General features: G+C 41.8%; 1 protein-coding gene across 1 annotated transcript in view; it reads left to right on the forward strand.

Moving 5' to 3' along the window:
* The window catches only part of mcf2lb (mcf.2 cell line derived transforming sequence-like b), a 40,871-nt gene extending 23,103 nt beyond the window's left edge, over nucleotides 1-17,768 (forward strand). Inside the window, exons 4-33 of the mRNA XM_030758139.1 lie at nucleotides 224-314; nucleotides 3,570-3,689; nucleotides 3,821-3,937; nucleotides 5,048-5,197; nucleotides 5,305-5,429; nucleotides 6,184-6,298; nucleotides 6,387-6,506; nucleotides 6,961-7,152; nucleotides 7,246-7,437; nucleotides 7,680-7,839; nucleotides 8,563-8,624; nucleotides 8,750-8,835; nucleotides 8,994-9,060; nucleotides 9,149-9,264; nucleotides 9,388-9,457; nucleotides 9,550-9,642; nucleotides 9,768-9,860; nucleotides 9,965-10,090; nucleotides 10,883-11,104; nucleotides 11,197-11,289; nucleotides 11,403-11,481; nucleotides 11,602-11,674; nucleotides 11,811-11,917; nucleotides 12,196-12,288; nucleotides 13,070-13,135; nucleotides 13,273-13,350; nucleotides 13,796-13,905; nucleotides 14,489-14,601; nucleotides 14,689-14,792; nucleotides 14,881-17,768. Of these exons, the coding sequence (XP_030613999.1) occupies nucleotides 224-314; nucleotides 3,570-3,689; nucleotides 3,821-3,937; nucleotides 5,048-5,197; nucleotides 5,305-5,429; nucleotides 6,184-6,298; nucleotides 6,387-6,506; nucleotides 6,961-7,152; nucleotides 7,246-7,437; nucleotides 7,680-7,839; nucleotides 8,563-8,624; nucleotides 8,750-8,835; nucleotides 8,994-9,060; nucleotides 9,149-9,264; nucleotides 9,388-9,457; nucleotides 9,550-9,642; nucleotides 9,768-9,860; nucleotides 9,965-10,090; nucleotides 10,883-11,104; nucleotides 11,197-11,289; nucleotides 11,403-11,481; nucleotides 11,602-11,674; nucleotides 11,811-11,917; nucleotides 12,196-12,288; nucleotides 13,070-13,135; nucleotides 13,273-13,350; nucleotides 13,796-13,905; nucleotides 14,489-14,601; nucleotides 14,689-14,792; nucleotides 14,881-14,960 (3,313 nt within the window). The 3' untranslated portion in view covers nucleotides 14,961-17,768. The remainder of the gene's footprint in view (nucleotides 1-223; nucleotides 315-3,569; nucleotides 3,690-3,820; nucleotides 3,938-5,047; nucleotides 5,198-5,304; nucleotides 5,430-6,183; nucleotides 6,299-6,386; nucleotides 6,507-6,960; nucleotides 7,153-7,245; nucleotides 7,438-7,679; nucleotides 7,840-8,562; nucleotides 8,625-8,749; nucleotides 8,836-8,993; nucleotides 9,061-9,148; nucleotides 9,265-9,387; nucleotides 9,458-9,549; nucleotides 9,643-9,767; nucleotides 9,861-9,964; nucleotides 10,091-10,882; nucleotides 11,105-11,196; nucleotides 11,290-11,402; nucleotides 11,482-11,601; nucleotides 11,675-11,810; nucleotides 11,918-12,195; nucleotides 12,289-13,069; nucleotides 13,136-13,272; nucleotides 13,351-13,795; nucleotides 13,906-14,488; nucleotides 14,602-14,688; nucleotides 14,793-14,880) is intronic.
* The last annotated feature ends 1,444 nt before the right edge of the window (nucleotides 17,769-19,212 follow it).

Genomic DNA, 19,212 nt, shown 5'->3' on the forward strand with positions numbered 1-19,212 from the left:
TTCTGTGTCATAGAGGATTTTTTTAAACTTTGTTTCCCCTCTTAGAGCTCTTGAGTTTACCGAGACATCTGTGGTTGTAGGACAGGCTGTCTCTACATAAAAACTGATATGATGTCCTCTACATTCACTGTGCTGCTAACTTTCTCAGCCTTGAACCATCAAGCTGGTCACAATAGATCACTGTTTAGCTTTGGGCTGAAAATGTTTCCTTATTGTGTTCCAGCTTGTCTTCAACAAGCGTGGGGTTCATCCTGGTCATTGATCGCCGACAAGATCGATGGGCAGCTGTAAAGGGGACCCTGCTTCGCATTGCAGTAAGTTCGTCTTTACCTCTGCAGATCGGAGCATGCACTTGGTTTCTGCCTGAGTTTCACTGGAGAGAAAGAGACATTTAGCTTCAGACTGATTTAATGTTAGGGCCTCTCTTATGAAGAATAAACTAAATTAGTATGAATGAGTCACTTACCTGAATGGATACTTGCTACTCAGCCTGGGTTAAGGACTCTTGCACAACCTACTAAGCAAAGTGGCCTTTATCTTGTACTTATTTTCTGTACTGCATCAGCTGCTGCCTAATCCAGCAGGATGGGGGGAACTTCTGATATCTCTTTCATTACTCATTAATCGCACCTCCTTTTGAGATGGAAAACTGACAGTAGTCATGTCACTCATACTGCTGAATAAGGAGAATATTATTTGGAGCATCTTTTTTTTTTTTTTTTCTTGTTTCACTTGTGCCAGGCTTTTCTTGTGTGCAGTGAGCCAGAGTGTCTTTATGATCAACTGTGTTTCATGCTTTCTGTAGGGAGTTGATGAAGCACTGGCAGCGGTCCATAGAGTATATGGAGGGGGTGGGAATCACCCTCTTACACAATCTCTCAGTATTGTTTCATTGGAGCTAAAACAATGGACTGCTGACAAGCACCATGATTCATATTCAGATGTCCACTTTTTAACAGCTTTGCAGCTTCTTTAAATAAAAATTGATCAACTGTGTTGCCTTACAGTGGAACACAACAGTGTATTGTTGCTGCAACACTGGAGATCAAAGGATCTCTGAATTTTTGAGACATTCTGCTGAAGACAAAGATGTTAAAGATGTTGTATAGGACAGTTTTTAGTGTCCTACAGTGTTAAACAAATCTTCACCTGTGTATTAGTAATGCTGAAGACAGTAAAAATATCAACACAAAAACAGATGTATAAAAAGATGAAATACCTGAGTGGGAGAGTAAATGATAGATATTATCACCCACTGTCTCCAGAGGCATGGGAGACCCACTCAGTCATTTCAAATTAAATCAAGCTATATTAATCCCACAAGGCAGACTTTTACAGGTTGACAGGCTGGTAATAGGGGGCCATTCAGTCAGCCCTGTAATAATCTCCTGCTTGAAGTGATTCCGCCAGGCTGCTAAATACATGATGATGAAAAGTGGTGCTATCTGTGGAGGGGAGGTTCTTGTTGGTCTATGTCGGTGAGAAAATAAGGCCGCAGACGACTGTTGTTTTGAATTTTTGTGGATGTGTGTATTCGTGCACACATGTGCTTGTGAGTCTGAATGTGGGTCAGTGTGTTTTTGAGGACAGCTGAGCTGGGTCTTATGAGAGAAAGTGTTTGTAGACTGGTCTTAATTAAGTCTGTCACTATCTAAAGCTTGTCATTTATCTGGCTGCTCCTGAGGCGTGTGTGTGTGTGTGTGTGTGTGTGTGTGTGTGTGTGTGTGTGTGTGTGTGTGTGTGTGTGTGTGTGTGTGTGTGTGTGTGTGTGTGTGTGTGTGTGTGTGTGTGTCAGCCATTGTCAAAGGGTAAGTGGACCATGACTGCCAGAGACCACAGATCCAAGCAACATGGATGAATGCTTGGAAGCTAAGACTGGAGATATTATACAGTGTTATTGCTGACAACCTCCAAAGCTGCCTGTAGCCTTTAGCCCAAAACACTTTTGTTCCTGCAGAAGGTGTGAATTGCTGATCATGAATATATAGTTATATCTCTTTAAAAAAAAATTAATTCCTGCTGGACACTCTAGTTTTATTCTTTTTTGTTTGTTATAGAAAACATACTGTGTGAGATGGGCTATTTTTAGCTGGTGCACTGGTAAGGATTTATAACAGTGCCCTTGTTCATCATGGTTCAACAATATGTTTCACTAATGTTCATAGCAAAGCTATTTTGGACCATTCCTAGGAATAGGATGAATCAGGCTTTGCTACAAACAGGCTCAGATATTAATGTGGATACGCGGTATGTTTCTTGGGATTTCTCAATGGTGATAAAATATAGAATCTCACCAGATTTATCCTTAAACTGGCCCATTTCAGATTTTGCTGCACAACATTGCCAAATCCATTAATCATAACAACAATTAATAACAGCCCTTTCTTTGTTTTGTGATGGCACCTACTTGTACCAAACACGTCCATGTGTTCTGCAGATTGCATGATTCATCTCTGCAGATGGTGAATGACCATTTTAACCACAGTTATCTTCCTTCTTCCAGCAGGTCAGCAAGGACAAACAATGGATTGATTTATTAATCTCATTAATAGTGCCACTCCCAAGTGGATTTCTTTTATGAACAATGTATTCGCTCTCACTTCTGCTTAGGCCAGCATTCCCCAACTCACTCGGGGAGGATGGCCAATCAGAAGAACCATCCATTTAGGTCATTAGCTAATTAAAGCTGCATTAACAATTGTATTGCCTGAACAAGGGAGATCAGCTTGTGCCCTCCACGCTCAACCAACTGCTTTCACAGCAGTATGCAGTCTGTCAGTGGGTGTCAATCATGACATTTTAATTAGCTGTTTTAGTGGGTGTGTTGGCTGGGATGAGTGTGTGGTAGATATGCAGAAAGATAAATGTGAAAATGATGTACGTGGATGCGTGTTTTGTTTTTTGGGGGGGTTTTTTGGTGCTGAGTATATTGTTGGAAGCAACTGTCTTTCTTTTCTTTTGTGCAAAGAAATAATCAAGTTAGTTATATACATATGCCTGAGTGTTTATATTGCACAGCCATGCTGTGAAAAAGGCTATAAAAACAGAAACAGGGAAATAATTTAAAGAATTAGAGGTGGGACAACAGAAGATAGAGATGGAAAGAAGTGAAATAGATGTGTGTAAAAAGTAGACAATAGTAACAAAATGTCTTTTAGCTTAATTCTTCATCACCAATGACACCAGTTTAGCTTAACAAAGCTGGCTGGATAAAGGGAAAAACCTGAGTGAATGTCCCCTGTGCACATGTGTGAATATCCCGTCTAACTCATTATTCATGCAGAGGCATCTCAGAAATATGAAGATTAATGTCCCTGGCATACGATCGCACTCTGCGCCCTCCACGTTTTCTTCATTCTCTACAAGCTTCTTCACATTAATGTGTTTGAGCGAGTACTTTCATATGGGAGACAGAAGGAGAGACAAAGGGTGGGGGGGGGAGTAATATATAGGATGTGCATGCTGTCAGCAGAAAAAAAAACAGAGTATGTCCTGCTGAGGTGTGATGTATAACTGACTTGGATCTTGTTTGGTTTGCTACATAGTCTCTATCTGCTTTCTTATTTCAGGGTGCCTTCCCAGGGAACCTCCAGCTGGTTCTGGTTCTGAGGCCCACGACCCTCCTGCAACGAACACTCTCTGACATCCTGTTCAAGTTCAACAAGGAGGAGTTCAAGATGAAGGTGCCGGTGCGTGTGCCTAGTCTCTTCCATGTAAAAATACTGTGTATACACTTGAAGTGACTTGTGCTGTCCCCTCAAATAAGAAAAAAAAAATGAAGACATAAGATTTTTCAAAAATGCAGATGTTTCTTTCTCAGGTGATCATGCTGAGCTCCATAACTGAGCTGCACTCCTATATTGATCGCACTCAACTGACCCAGGAGCTTGGGGGAACACAGGAGTACTGCCATGAGAAGTGGATCTCTCACCGCACAGTATGTACTGTTCAGTACTGTCCATTGATCATAACACATTTTTATAAAAATGTTTTATAAAATGAGCATGCCTATAATTAGGGGTTAAAGTGGGATTTGGAAGGAGGGAAAACCCTAATATCTGATGTAGCTGTGCAACGTGTGGTGTGTGTGTGTGTGTGTGTGTGTGTGTGTGTGTGTGTGTGGGGGGGGGGGGGGGGGGGGGGGGGGGTGTCCACAAAATTTTAGGTGTATTATTTTTATTCTGAGCACAGCTGATCTGTGTTGCTGCTCTACAGTTTACTCCTTTATGTGGATTTAGCTGAATTAAAATAATAATATTAGCTTTAATTTGATATAACCCGACATTTACCATATAGTCCATTACTGTAAACTGTAATGCAAACTAACCAGTTTAGCCTGCATTAAACCACCTAGGATTTTCAGGCAACCTTTGAACACATCATGTAGAGAGCCACCATCTGATTTAAAAAAATCTTGCAGGATTACCTAAGCTTTAAATTTCCAGTTTATCAGATGTCACAGAGCAGTCCTTATCTTTGAAAACAAATTTTCGTCTCTTTCTTTCTTATAAATGTTACTCCGTTTATGCATGTTCATTTTCTGCAGTGCCACCCAGAACCCTCAGCTGGATGCTGAAGTTTGGCAGCGACAACTTTATTGACATTTGCAGCATTGCAGCAGGAACACAACACAGCAATAGATGTGTTCATGCTGATGAGGGGGATGTTGTTGCGGGTGGAAGCAGGCTGTGGGATGACATTATTTTCTTTCAGCAGGCTGCACCACACAAAAAAATTAACTCTCTGTTAGACTCTATCAGATTTGATTACTCATTGGGTGCCAGAACTGGATTGAACCAGTCCACCTTAACCCCTGCCTATACTGTAGGATTCAAATATAAAGTGAAATTTGTGTACTGAATACTGACTATATTACCTTAATATGTTCTGCTTATATTATTTTGAACATAAAAGTGTATTATCTGATTTTTTTTTTTTTTAATAGTACAGGAACACACAATGCATCATATCAGCATCACCTGAAAATGCAAACAGCACATTTGGCCTTTTCTTGAGGAAAATCTCTGCTGTGTCTTGTGTGACTCAGGCTATTGAAGGCTTTGCACTGATGGTAAAGAAAACGGCACAGATCCTGCAGTCATTTGGGACTGAGCTGGCAGAGACTGAACTGCCAAATGAAATTCAGGCCACAACCATCCTTCTGAGCACGCACACCAGCAAGAAAGAAAAAATGAAGGTAACACCTTTGATATACAAATGCATTCTTTGACATTATAAGAGTAATGTAATATGGATTCATTACTTTATCGGTTTGTTCAGACCCATCTGTCTCTGTATTTCTAGGAGGATATACTGGTCGCTCTGGGTCAGGGCAGCAGACTGTTGGAGAGCATCAACGAGCCTGTAGTGCGAGACCCCGACCACAACATGAACCAGGATGAACTGGAGAACCTGGCTACAGTTCAAAGGTTAGAAATCACAAGTGATGAACTTGCAGGACAGTGACTGAAAATCAGGCAGAATTATTCTCTGCAGGAAGCAAAATCAAGAACACCATGTGCTTCATAAAATTACAGAAACCAGACTCGTAGAAGTGAAACTTGAACATTTTACATGCAGTATGTAGTTTTGTCATTTAACAAAGAAACTTTTTAGCAGATATTTGAATAAATTAAAATTATTACAATAGCACTTTTTTCTTTATTGATTGAGACACAACTTTGAACTTTTTGGGGGATGAATATTTGTTTTAACAGTAAAGATTAAATAATTCATAGATAACGATTCCCACTAGACTTTTTTTGACATACTTTGTACTAATTTTGAATTGTAGATTGATAAACATATCAGGCCACCACTGAATTATAAATGCATTTCACACCCTCTCAGTGATGATGTATTTATGTAACAAAGATTAAAGCCTTTTTTTATGCAGGATGATTGTTTTTTCTGCTTCATCTCCTTTCATTATTTTAGGAATATTGTCTTTTAAGGCAGCAAGCTTTGAGGTCAGTTAGTATTTTAAGGCACAGTGAGTGAATTGATCCCCACAATAATCAATAGTTATTACCACTACATAACATGCAAACATGAAAACACAAAAAATCAGGAGGATCCAAATATGTCAGTCAGCATCCTTGCTGTATTCTCTGCTTCATTAATTTTTCCCTTAGAGCTTTAGCTCGATTTAACTCTGTCTCTTTCCCTCTCCTTGCATATCAGATTGCTGTCTCAGCTGGATGAGACGGAACGAGCTTTTGATGAGTTCTGGGTGAGGCATCAAACCAAACTAGAACAGTGTCTCCAACTGCGCCACTTTGAGCATAACTACAGAGAGGTGAGCTAGACTTTTTTTTAACTCAACTGAAATCACAGATACTAGACTGGATCTCTTTAAAACTCGAGTGTGTGTGTTTCTGGTGCAGGTGAGGGCTCTGCTGGATCAGGTGTCTGAGAAACTTGCAACCTTCTCCGAGGTTGGGATCAGTCCAGCCCATGCTGACCATATCTTTAGCGAACTCACGACCTATGAGGAGAAAGTCTGTGTAAGTCATACCCAAACCATCACAGTTAAAGCTTTGTCTAATCGTGGCACAAAAAGCTGAATATCTTTTATAATGCAGCTTTGGATTTTTTTTTTTTTGTTTCTTTTTTGTCATTTTTGAAGTGAACTCAATCAGACAATAACAAGAGTGGTAAAACGTAACTGTTTTCAAAAATATAACAGTAAGTAATTGAAATTGAAAAATGCTTATGTTAAGCACGTTGAGTTTACATGAAATGAAATGTGCTATAAGAATAAAACTGACATTGTGTGACAGTTGTATTGTGTCGTGACTGTACACATCACTCACAACACAGCACAACTTTATGAAGACACAGTTTGGAGAAAGGTTTCAGAATTCTGACTCATCTAAGAATAATTTCAATAAAATTTCAATAAAATTGATAGTTTGTAGGAAAACAAACCCTGAACTGTCACATTGCACTGGTCCTCAGGAGGTTCTGGACAGAGCTACAGCCTTGTCTCATGAGGGTGATGAGCTGATCCAAAAGTCACACTATGCTGAGGACTCCATTCAGCCCAAATGCAGTGAGCTTAGAACAATCAGTGAAACTGTGAACAGCAATCTGAGAGCCAAGAAGGACCATCTCCTCAAAGCCATGGAGCTCCACCACCGGCTGGAGCGGGTGAGAGGACAAACAAATGCATGCTTTCACTGTACTTGCTTTGGCTTTTTATTTGGGGATTTTTTCGCCATCCTCCTCTGCTTTCCTCTTCAGGCATCAAAGTGGGTTGATGATGGTATATACCTGCTGGCATCTCAGCCGGTAGACAAGTGTCAGTCACACGAGGGCGCGGAGTTGGCCCTGCAAGAGCTGGAACGTTACCTGGATAATGCAGGCGAGAATCAGCTGACAGACCTCAGCACCATCTGGAAAGACTATGAGGCAGTGCTGAATCAGCAGTTCAGGGTAAGAGGGCCGACATGTGAGGAGAACACACGTGTTGCTTCTAAACATCACATCACTGTGTCGCTCTCAAATTGTAGCTTGTAGATTTATGAGGTCATTGTTGCCAAAAATGACCACATTAGTGCTAATGTCTCCCATCAGTATAAGATCACATCTCACTTTATTTTGTTACAACTTTATTGATGCTACTAGAAATAACACATATTATGGTGACACTTCTCTGGTGGCTTCCTGTGCATCAGGACCAAGTGGAGAAAGTTTTCCAGAAGCAGGTCTCCATGCAGGAGATGTTTGACAAGAGGAGGGTCAGCCTCAAGAAGCTAGCAGCTAAACAAACCAGGCCCGTGCAGCCTGTAGCCCCGAGACCTGAAGCCTTCATCAAGTCCCCTCTCAGCTCACCAGGTCAGTCTTCACACAGCTGCACATTTTTAGGCATTTTGAGTTTTTTACGCTCTTCAATCTTAGTATTACTTGAAACCTATTGATGCTATGTCTGGTTCTTACATGTACATTACCAGATCTTGCATTTAGAGTCTGTTTTGCACTGTTCAAACACACAAACATATAACTTATTGCAGAGTTTCTAAGATTCTGCAAATATTTTCTAAAAAGAAATTAAAAATCCTATATTTAAATGCCACTTTCAGCTTGAAGTTGCCATTTTCTGAGCAAAATGTACATTTTCAGACAAAAACAGGATGGTAAATATTTTCCTAATTTTATAATAATTGATACATTTTCTAAACTTTATCAATTTATGCTGAATGTACATTCATCCTTCATGCCAAAGCTCAGAGACTTCCCAGAAAGTCAGTTAATTTATAGTTTTTAACAGCTACTCTTAAAATGTATTGAAACATTTACTGTAATATACTTATTTGTATAACTGTCCAAAATTACCCCACAGGATTTACCATGTTATAAAAAGGATGTCACAAACATTGCTAACCTGACACCAGCTTCCAAAAATATTCAAATATCTGGTCCTCAGAATCCTTGAATGCAGCTTTACTCCTACAATACCACATTACTGTTGACCAGCTAAAATGTGCATGATTTAAAGTAGCTATTAGTAGTTACTAAAACATGTTCAATAACTTGAAAATGATGTCTTTTAATCCTCAGCACGCAGAGCAAAGCAGGAGAAAAAATGCTCAGAGACAGATTTGGGCAACAACTGCGAAAAAGTGAGACTTGTGGTTTTGTTTGTGTCTGCAAATTGTTGAGCAAGTGTTTTGTTTTTTTTTTTGGTTGTTTTGAAGAATTTGTTGTCTGTTGCATATCAAAAAGATCTGTATTGGTATTTTTTTAGGGAAACGGCCATCTGAAGAACGGAGACAGTGGCAGCAGACATGCCTCTCTGTCAGAGGAGGAGGAGAACCTGGCAGTGCTCAGGCGGTGAGGGCTCAACGCTAACTCTTTCATCTGTAATCAAATTACACAGCAGATGGGCTGTGTGAAAAGGGTTATCTTGGGATCTAAAGCGCCACACAGCTATCTTTTTCTGAGTACACCGAAGCCCGTACTTGATCTCTCTGTCTTTTACCTTTCTGCAGACATGTTATGAACGAGCTGCTGGAAACTGAGAGGGCTTATGTGGAAGAGCTGCTCTGCGTCTTACAGGTGTATAATAACTCCACAGAAGGTTACCTGTCCCCTCTCTTTTACCTGCTCCGGGTATTTCATTTTTGCTTTGGTTTGTTCGTTTTAGGGATATGCCTCTGAGATGGATAATCCAGCAATGTCTCACCTTATCCCTGCACCTTTGCAGAACAAAAAGGAGGTTCTGTTTGGCAACATGCCAGAAATTTACCACTTCCACAAAAGGTGACTAATCGCCATCTAGTGGTCACATTATATCTTCACTGTGACATTTTGTTGGACATCAAGGCCAATAAATACATTCACTTCTCTTACTTATTTCTTTCTTATAATTTCCTTTTTTACCAGAACTTTCCTGAGGGAGTTGGAGCAGTACACAGACTGCCCAGAGCTGGTTGGAAGGTGCTTCCTAGAGAGGGTGAGTGAGGGGTGAGATAGCAGAGAGACATGAAACTAACTGTACTGAAGAAGACTCTGGAATACAGATTGTTTTTATTGCCCTCCCCTCAGATGACAGACCTGCAGATCTATGAGAAGTACTGTCACAACAAACCTCGCTCCGAGAGCCTGTGGAGGCAGTGCTCAGACTGCGCCTTCTTCCAGGTGGACAAATCAAAACATTTAAAAATCATACATATAAATACTTTATGTAGCAACCTTAATTGAGTTACCTACCTTAGTTTTACTGTGTTTGCCAAAACTTACAATCATTTTCTTTATTGCATCAGGAGTGCCAGAAAAAGCTGGAGCATAAACTGGGTTTAGATTCGTATCTCCTAAAGCCAGTTCAAAGGATTACCAAATACCAGCTGCTGCTGAAGGTGTGAATCTACCTGTTGACCACAAATCAAAAGGACTCTTAAACTGTCTTTTTAGTTTTCCTGCTGTTGCTATGGGCTGCTTCTTCATTTCTTTTTAACTTCAGGAAATGCTGAAGTACAGTAAGGGCTGTGAAGGGGCTGACGACCTGCAGGAGGCGCTGACCTCCATCGTAGGGATCCTGAAGGCTGTAAATGACTCCATGCACCTGATCGCCATTACAGGATATGAGGTGAGACATTAAACAGGCCCAAAGTTTATCAGTTTAACAGATGCCTGACATGTACTATATGGACAATAGTGCTGGGCCAGCTACACATTACACCTACAGGAGCTACGTGGAAACCTGACATGAAGGTCCCATTGACCCATTCTTTCCCAAATATTTGTAAAGGCAGACTGCAGGCTAGGTGCCTGATTTTATATTCTTCGAATATTAAAAAGTTGCACTACAGCAGCAGATTTGTAGCTCCGGAGATGCAAATGTTTAATACTCAAAAATAATGTGCAAAAAAGAGAAAAGAGCTGATGTCACCCTTCCACTTGCTTCAGGCGACAGTTTGAGTTTTACAGTTCCCTGCAAAGAGCTGCAGCTCCAGAATTGGGCCAATAGGAGAGATGTAGTAACACAACATTTGAGATACAGAAAGCTGAGACTCCTTGCAAATTTCACTGTCACCTTCATCCATGACCAGCGGATGGAAACACAGGATCAGTGATGTGAGAACCTTGAAATTGGGACAAATTAGACAGGTGTTCTGCTCTTTAAAATGAAGTGTCTGTTTATAGTTCGCAGCTGCTTACAAGTGTATACATAAATTATTCAGAAGAAAGATATATTTGTCAGAATATTGACACTCCAAATAACTCTGGCACAACACAGAGGGAAGCGTTTCATGGCACAAAGACTGAGGTGAAAATCAAATGATGGTGTCTGTAAACTGTTTTAGAACATATCCAGTATGTGTTTGTTTTTGTTTTTTTAATTATAGCATCTCTCCCCTTTGACGCTTTCATTTCTCAGGGTAATCTGAGTGAACTGGGTAAACTGCTTATGCAAGGATCATTTAGTGTGTGGACCGAGCACAAGAAAGGCCATGCCAAGGTTAAGGATCTGGCCCGTTTCAAGCCCATGCAGAGACACCTCTTCCTCCACGAGAAGGCCCTGCTCTTCTGCAAGAGGAGAGAGGAGAACGGGGAGGGTTATGAGAAAGCTCCTTCATACAGCTTCAAACAGTCTCTGAGTGTGAGCCCCTCAATGGTTACAAGTTGCATTTGATTCTTTTTTACTGATATAGTGACAAAGATTTATATTTCCCTTCACTGTTTATTCATCAGATGAGTGCTGTGGGCATCACTGAGAATGCAAAAGGAGACAACAAAAAGTTTGAAATTTGGTGCAACTCTAGAGAAGAAGTCTATATTGTTCAGGTAAAGAAACAGAGAGAAATAAAGAACAACTGCTGAACAAATACTTTTAGATTCTCTGGTAATGATTAGTGATTTTGAAGGCAGAGCTCTTGATTATATGCTTTTTATTTCAGGCACCAACAGCTGAAGTGAAAACCACTTGGGTAAATGAGATCAGGAAGGTTCTGACGACCCAGCTGGAGGCATGCAGAGGTACATCAATATATTATGAAAGCCATTTCTAACTGTTTCTATGCTTCACCACAAACCTAAAGTGCTTTCGCTGAAGGAACGTTCTAGCGTTGCTGTTTCACTCTCCTTTATGTCATTCAGAAGCAAGCCAGCAGAGGGCACCAGAGCAGGCCGCCCATGTTCCACCTGTTCCCACTGGAAACATAAGTCTCAGGTAAGTCTGAACTTCCGGCGTCATTTACCTTCCCTCGCAGTTTAAATGAACATTTTAAATGTGACTTTTCACAGTGTGGGCTAATTCTGTCAGAAATTGTTGATGCTTCTCACGTTGCACTATTGTTCACGTGCAGCCCATTCAAGTCGAGCCAGAAGAGCAATAAAAAGGGAGAAGAGAAGAAAGCTGAGCCCTGCAGTCCTGATGTCAATTCCTCTTCTTCTGTAAAGCCTGCAGGAAAAGGTGAGTGAAGAGAAGAGGAGAGGTCCACTTAGACAGTGCATACCTTGTTTCACTTTAAATTTGAACTTTAGCATGTAGTGCATGTATTGGACAAATTATTATTTTACTGTGCCTCTGTGCTTCCCCTTTTACTGACTGCCTGTGTCTTAACCTCTTGTTTCCCAATGAATTAAGCTCCGTTTTCCTTCTGTATTGATTTTCCTCCTTAACCCAACTTACCTTCTTCCTTAATTCTCTTTGTCTGTCTGTCCCGTCTCCTTGCTTTTCGTCTGGGTCAGATGAGGGTGTGACAAGCCCGACCTCAGACAGAGCTGCTGTGGCTAAAAAGCGCTTTACTTTACAGGGCTTCAGTAACCTCAAAGCTCAGAAAGGTAACTGCAAGCCATAGATATTCCATAATCCACCTGACATGTCATCTTCTGCATTTGTGAAACAAAAAAAGCATATTTCTATTTAGTGTGAGGCAAAAACTCTTATTTTATTATTTATTTAAATGTTAGACTGTTGCTCAGTCTGTGATTTTTAAAGGCATTTAGTCAGAAATGCTGCATGATTCCCTCCGCAGAGCCCTCAAGTACTGATGACAAAAGTTTTACATTACCCATGACAATCTTCCTATCATCAGGTATCACACAGCTGTAGACCCCAGTTTTATTTTATTCAATGTAATGCTATATTCACAGCTGACATTTTGACTTTGTAAGAAAACCATATTGGATCTGATCAAGTGTCAAAGAAAATCATGGCAGGGTAAACAGAGTAAGTCAGCATGCATAATATCGGGACTACAGAACTGCAACTGCCCTACATTTGCATACTGTAACATGTCAAAATGTCCTCTGTGAGAGACCTCTGTGTTGCTGGATCATTTTTTCTATGTTCTGAAATGTTGCTGAATTCAGCTGCTTTTTTCCAGGTGCTCTTTTTATTAGAGTTAGTTTTCCACCTCTGCATTTGCTGACTTTTGTTTCTTTTATTAGAGTCTGAACTGAGAATGTGCTGTTTTCTGTCTCCTTTATACCTTTTCTTACTTCCTTTCATGAAAATTGCTCTTTTGAATGTTACTTTTTGATCATTATGCCTTTCTTACTTTAATATCCAACCTCATCCCCTTTCTGTTTTTTTTGTTGTTTGCTTTTTGCCTGATGGTAGGATCTCCCACCAGCCCAGATCACAAGACAAAACGCCAGAGTGATCCTACGCCATTTGGCTTCAAAGGTACTGTTTAGCAACAGCTGCATACCCTCTCAGTTGTTAGTCCGTAATGTTTAAATACATCCAAGGTCTTACACAGGTTTGGTTGGCTACTGCAGAATGAGTGACTAGCTGTGTTTCCATTGCCTCCTGTCCCTCAGATGCAGGTCCTCCAGCCCTCCACCTGACCAGAGCCAGGTGGTTCAGCACCTCTAGTCTCTTACAGACAAAGTGGAGAGGTATATTGGCACTAGCTTGCTCACGCTGGCTGTGTCAGGCGTGCTGTTTCACTGCTATGAACCTTTTATAGGCAGCGCGTTTGTCCTTTCCACATTCCCTTCAAGCTTAGAGAAAATCATAGAAATATCCTCTGACACGGAGGCATGGTTGCCTGCCCACTTTATATCTTTGTTTCAAGAAAGTTTAAAATAGGAAGTTGCATGCTAGTCTCCTCCATCTTGGAGTTTTTCTGTAGTACAGTAGTTGTGGACCTGATTATGTAATGCTGGGGTTCCTGATTTTAGCCACTTTTACTCTAACCAAGGGACCTTATCATGGTTCTTTCTCTCTGTTTCACACTCACTGCTCGCACTACAGGTCACCCACATTTAGCTGACTACATTGAGACTGAATGCTGCTGTAAACTAAATGCCCATTTTTTTTTTTTTTGCCTCTTCTGTTCAGGCTGGAACAAAGCCTCCCTGTCACTAGATGCCTCAGAGGAGCATGATGGCTATTCCAGTGCTGAGGATCCTCTTAACTCTGACCCAGAAGAGGAAAATGGCAAGAAACTGGTGAGTCACTGTATGTGACTAACAGATAGCAGCCTTGCAATCACATTATTGGCGCTATGGCATTCAGTGTTTATATCTAAGGTTACATTCAGACATGAGATAGCACTGCTGAGACCATAATACTGCTGGCAGTGTTATAGTTATGGTCACTGCTGGCTTTGCACAACTCTACTGTCTAATGTAGCAGACATATAATAAACTCAGATGAAAGACTTCCACAAACAGCTGAAAGTTTCAAGCTGACTTCAGCTCCTGTTAACTTTTTGTCAAAGCTCAAAAATAAATTAGTGGTGAGTCTTATTAATCTGAGCTGTCACAGAATGTCTTCATAACTGTTGTAAAGTTGTTACTTTCTAATAGATGTAAAATTGTAGAGCAAAGTGAAGGAGGGAAGATTCAAAACACGTGAAAAGTGATTTTGAAGACGTCTGTGGGCACCTATAGTAACTAAAGGCGTCCAAAGTGTCTTTTGCACTCTGTGCCATTAATGGTGATCCATTTATGGCACAAAATTATCTTAACATGTTACTCGTGATCTTAAAAGATTGCTGATTTTTCTCACTTGCCTCTTGAATGTGGACAGTGTGCTGGAAAATACACCGTGATGGCTGACTTTGAGAAGGGTGGTGCTCAAGAGCTCTCAGCGAAGAGCGGAGACGTACTGCAGCTGGTCAAGGAGGGGGATGACGGACAGTGGTGAGGTTACAACCGTACTGTTATCTATGAGAAATTATTTAAAAATGTATTTTTGCAGCATCGTAGTTACAGTACTTTTGTGTCTAGGTTTGTGCGTAACTTAAACACATCTAAGGAGGGCTGGATTCCTGCTGCTAATCTTATCAACCTCATCGGAAAATCAAAGTCTTGTCAGTCTCTCACCAGCTCAGGTATTCAAAGAAACAGTCCCAAATAAAATATGTGAAACACTGACATGCAGTTGTTACGCAATCCTCAATATGGCTGTGTTTTCAACAGAAGGCAGTGGCTCTGGGAACCTCAGCACGTCATCCAGCTACAGCGAGACCTACACGAGCTTCTCTGACATCAAACCCTGAACTACTCAGCACTTTCTTTATCACCAAACTGCCATCATTCCTGCATCATGTGGCTATCTGTACTATATTGCCAACATCATCTGTACTCATAAATTTTGTTAATTTTCCACATAAAACAGAAGTCACAAAGGTACCTATGGTTTTATAAATTCCTGGATAACTGCCAGTGGCAGTAAAGAAAGTAGCTATGTCTCCTCACAGTCTGCGCAGGTTGAGATCTTCTATAAACAAAGTCATATGCATAGTGTGTAGGCTACCTGTGCACATATGCTGTAAATACCACATAGCAGGCTACATTCGGCCTCTCACAATCTTCTCACACCGAAACATTACAACTGACCAGTGAGACGGGCAGTCAACCTTGCAAATGTGCAGACTGTTCCCCAGGATGCTGCTACACAGATTACCCCTAACAGAACACTCCTCATTGCTGGCCAGGAGCTGGCATAATTAACATGGTGGGGTGACAAGCAACATTTGGCAACTGCATTATCCCAGAGGCTTCCAATACAAAATGCAGGGCTGACAATGAGTGTGTGGAACTCACCCACACTCCCTGACTTGTGTCTCAAAGACATTCCTGCCATGGGCTCAAAAGGTGACTTGCCCAGGGTCTGCATGACCATGACGAATTCCTTGTTGTAGCACACCTGACCCTGAGAGGTCATACCTCCTGACACCATGCAGAAACTGTGACACCAAGAAATCCATGATAACTGGCCTACCATCAATATGGTTATGGTATAGCCACCATATCAACCTTCAAACCAGTGCAGCTGGACTCAAAAAGGTACTGCAAATACTGTAGTATGTCCTACAAAGGTAGGAGACCGAGTCCAAATCCCCATCCCTGTATTATGATGAATGCTGTCCAACAACTTTGATACACCATGCTGCACAGTATCACAAATTGAAAGCTGAAGATCAGTGAAGAGTGACTGCTTTCTTCTCAGTAGCAAAACCCAGCAAGAGCAGGCCTGGGGTTAGATGTCATACCTTCCCATCTAGATAGGAGAAGAGGTCCCAGCTAGATGGGAAGCTGTGGGACCACAGGTCCCTGTCCAGTACACTGAGGAGTGTGGAGAACCAAATCCTCAATGGCCACCCTGAGATCTGACTGTCTCACACTGTGAAGCAGGGGCATTAAAGAGGATTGAAGGGTAGGCATAAAGAATACCCTTCAGCCAGGCACTGGTGAGAACATCCATCCCAGATTACGTTAATCTCTGCCAACCCATAAAGGGCAATGTGGTGCATTCTGACAGGAAATGGTCCACCTGGGCAACCACCAACACCCACTTCCATGGGAATTGCCAACACAGGCCATATGAGGAGCAACATTGTAAGCCTATGAGAAAAGGCTGTCAGCGATCTGGTGTTCGGGAAGGCGGACTTTATCCAGTGTCTCATCAGGTGAGAGAACTAGTGAGGCAACAAACAGGTCCACAGCAGGCATGTGACCCAAGCCATGCCTGCTGTGGACCCGTGTTAATGCTTCAGCTCTTCCAAAAATGCAAGTGAGGGGCCCATCAAAAGAAAGGGACGCCTACAAGGTGAACAGCTGGTGTGTCATCCAGCCCAAACCAAGCTATAGCGGCACATAGGGTTGCCTGCAATGTAGCAACTACAGAACACAAGTGAAACCTCCAGCCAACTTACACATACTACAATACTGTAATGCAGCTCTGCATAAAACAGCCAGTCAGTTAGGTTTGTCACACTAGCTGCTAACCTGCTCCTCAGCTGCCTATGTCAGTTACAAACTAGCTAGCCAAGTACTGGTTACCGCTCATGACTGGAACATCTACCATGCTGGGTGGAAGCAATTAATGCAACAGACCGTTTAAGACAGTCATTGTAGCTACTGAGAGAGCCAGTACACGGAAGACTGACAACCTCCTGATAGAAAAGAAAGAAATGCAGGATACTTTTTTCAGCCACAGCCTTAGAGGGCAAATGACTTGCTGGAAGACAACTGGTACATCGAAGGAATGCTTACCTTCCCAAGTAGACTATAGTTCACGAGGAGACATATCCAGTTTGTTTACTGCCACCGGCAACCAGGGAATGAAACAGAACTGTATTTTTTCATTATTCTAGCCTCACACTTCATACTGCGAATATGTCACGTTTACTGTGAAGAAACAGAACACACACATATGGTAACTTCACTGTATAATTCTGTCATGGAGACAGAAGATCCATGTGATGATAATCTAACAGATGTATGAATGGGCCAGCAGGACTGATCTCAGTCAATGCATCTATTTATGTGCACACTAAAAGTGGGGAGAGATTAGTGGACAGCAATTGTGTTTGTGTTCATGCACACTCATTTACCCAGGAGTTTATATTTTAACTCTAAATGAAAAAGAGGGAGATTTACAGTTTCTTTAGCTTGAATGAACTGTTCCTGAGAGTCACCTCTCTGTCCCCTTTTTTCTCTTTTTTTTCCAGTGTTTATTTATTTGTATGAAACACCCACAGCAGCAGTATTCAGCAGCTCTTTAATTGTCTTGCTGTCTATTAACTCTCCTCCTGTCAGTTGTCAGTCTGTCATTAGAAACCTGTTCTGCCACCAGCTTTCCAGAGTTTGTGTGTGAGCTTTTGTCCTTTCCTGATAGCCTCATGGTCAAGCTCTTTGTGCGTTTTCATATATGCTAAAGTTTTAAAACTTTGTTTCCATGTGAATGATGAGAGATCACTGTATAGGTTAACTTATTCCCAGCAGAGGGACCATCTTTGGAATGTAGATATTGTTTATTAATATGTGTCTGTCATGAAATGTTTGCTAAAGGAGATGCTATATTGTACATTAAGTATGTGATGTCACTGCTTTGTGACGTGTCCAATTTTTTTACATAAATGACTTGTGACAATTCACTCACTATCTCTCTCTCTTTCTGTGTGTGTGTGTGTGTGTGTGATTTGTTCTTGATGTGCTGAGAGGTAATCTGAAGTCTTCGTTTTTTCTTTTTTTGGGGGCCTGTCAGATCTGGCAGTTTTTGCAATCAGAATGATGATCCAAATGAACTATTGTACCAAAATATTTGCTTTTACAAGAAGTGCTCTATAAGTTTTCTATAGGCTATTCTTGTTAATTGTATTTTTATTTTTATTTTATTTATTCTGGCAGTCACGGAAAGAAGATAGAGAGCAGAGATAAAAAAGAGAAAGAGAAAAAAAAGAGTTGGGGACAAAAAATAGAAGATAAAAGCTACACATACATACACATTCACATATATATGCATGCATATACACACATACATTCAGTCTTGCTGTAGTTTGTAGTAACGTACGTGTGTTCCTCTGTCATGGAACATACTCAATAATGAGGGCAAGAAGTTGCAACCACCCCCTTTGGGATCCAGAAACAAGCAGGGAAAGACCCAGGGGACCCACAAGGCGCTCCGAAGACCACCAGGAGCTCAGAAGACCTGGGGCCACACATCCCAATGGCAACCGTGCACCCACCCCAGAGGAGGAAGACCCCCAGATGGAGCCCCTACGGTCAACGGGCAAGAGCCCAGAGAGCCAGAGGCAATGAGCAGCCCACCCCTTCGGCAGGCCAGCCCCCCCACACCAAAGAAGCCTGAGCCACCCCCAGGCCACAGCCGCCAAGGGAAGCAGCGGGGAGCAGTAGGCAGGGGGAACACCTGCCCTCCGCAACCGTGTCCCACAGGAGCCAAGGCTCAGCAAGCCACAGACCCAGGCCCAGCTGTATGCACACGCACACACACACACACACACACACACACACACACACACACACACACACACACACACACACGCATGCTCATACACATGGACCATACATGGACATTAAGTGTGGGTAAGCAGGCACCAGCACCAAGCAAGCGGTGCCCCAGAGAAGCAGCCAACCCAGCCCCAAACTACTAGCCAGTCTCTACCCCCGGCAGGGTGAACGAAACCTGGATGTGGGAAGACCCGCCCACCCACTCCTCCCACTCAAAATGGTTGGGGTGATGTATTAGGTGTATGTGGGTGTATGTAGTGGGAGGAATGTGTATGATGGTGTGAAAGCTACAGTGCTATTAAAATTGGGGGGACAGATGTAACATGCGCACTGAGCAACAGGGCCCATGTGGCATTTGACAATTAAAAAACACACACACACACACACACACACACACACACACACACACACACACACACACACACACACACACACACACACACACACACACACACACATCTGATTTATGGCATTTGGAATCCCATAAGCAATTTT

This window comes from Archocentrus centrarchus, chromosome 21 (assembly GCF_007364275.1).
Source record: "Archocentrus centrarchus isolate MPI-CPG fArcCen1 chromosome 21, fArcCen1, whole genome shotgun sequence".
NCBI classification, from domain to species: domain Eukaryota; kingdom Metazoa; phylum Chordata; class Actinopteri; order Cichliformes; family Cichlidae; genus Archocentrus; species Archocentrus centrarchus.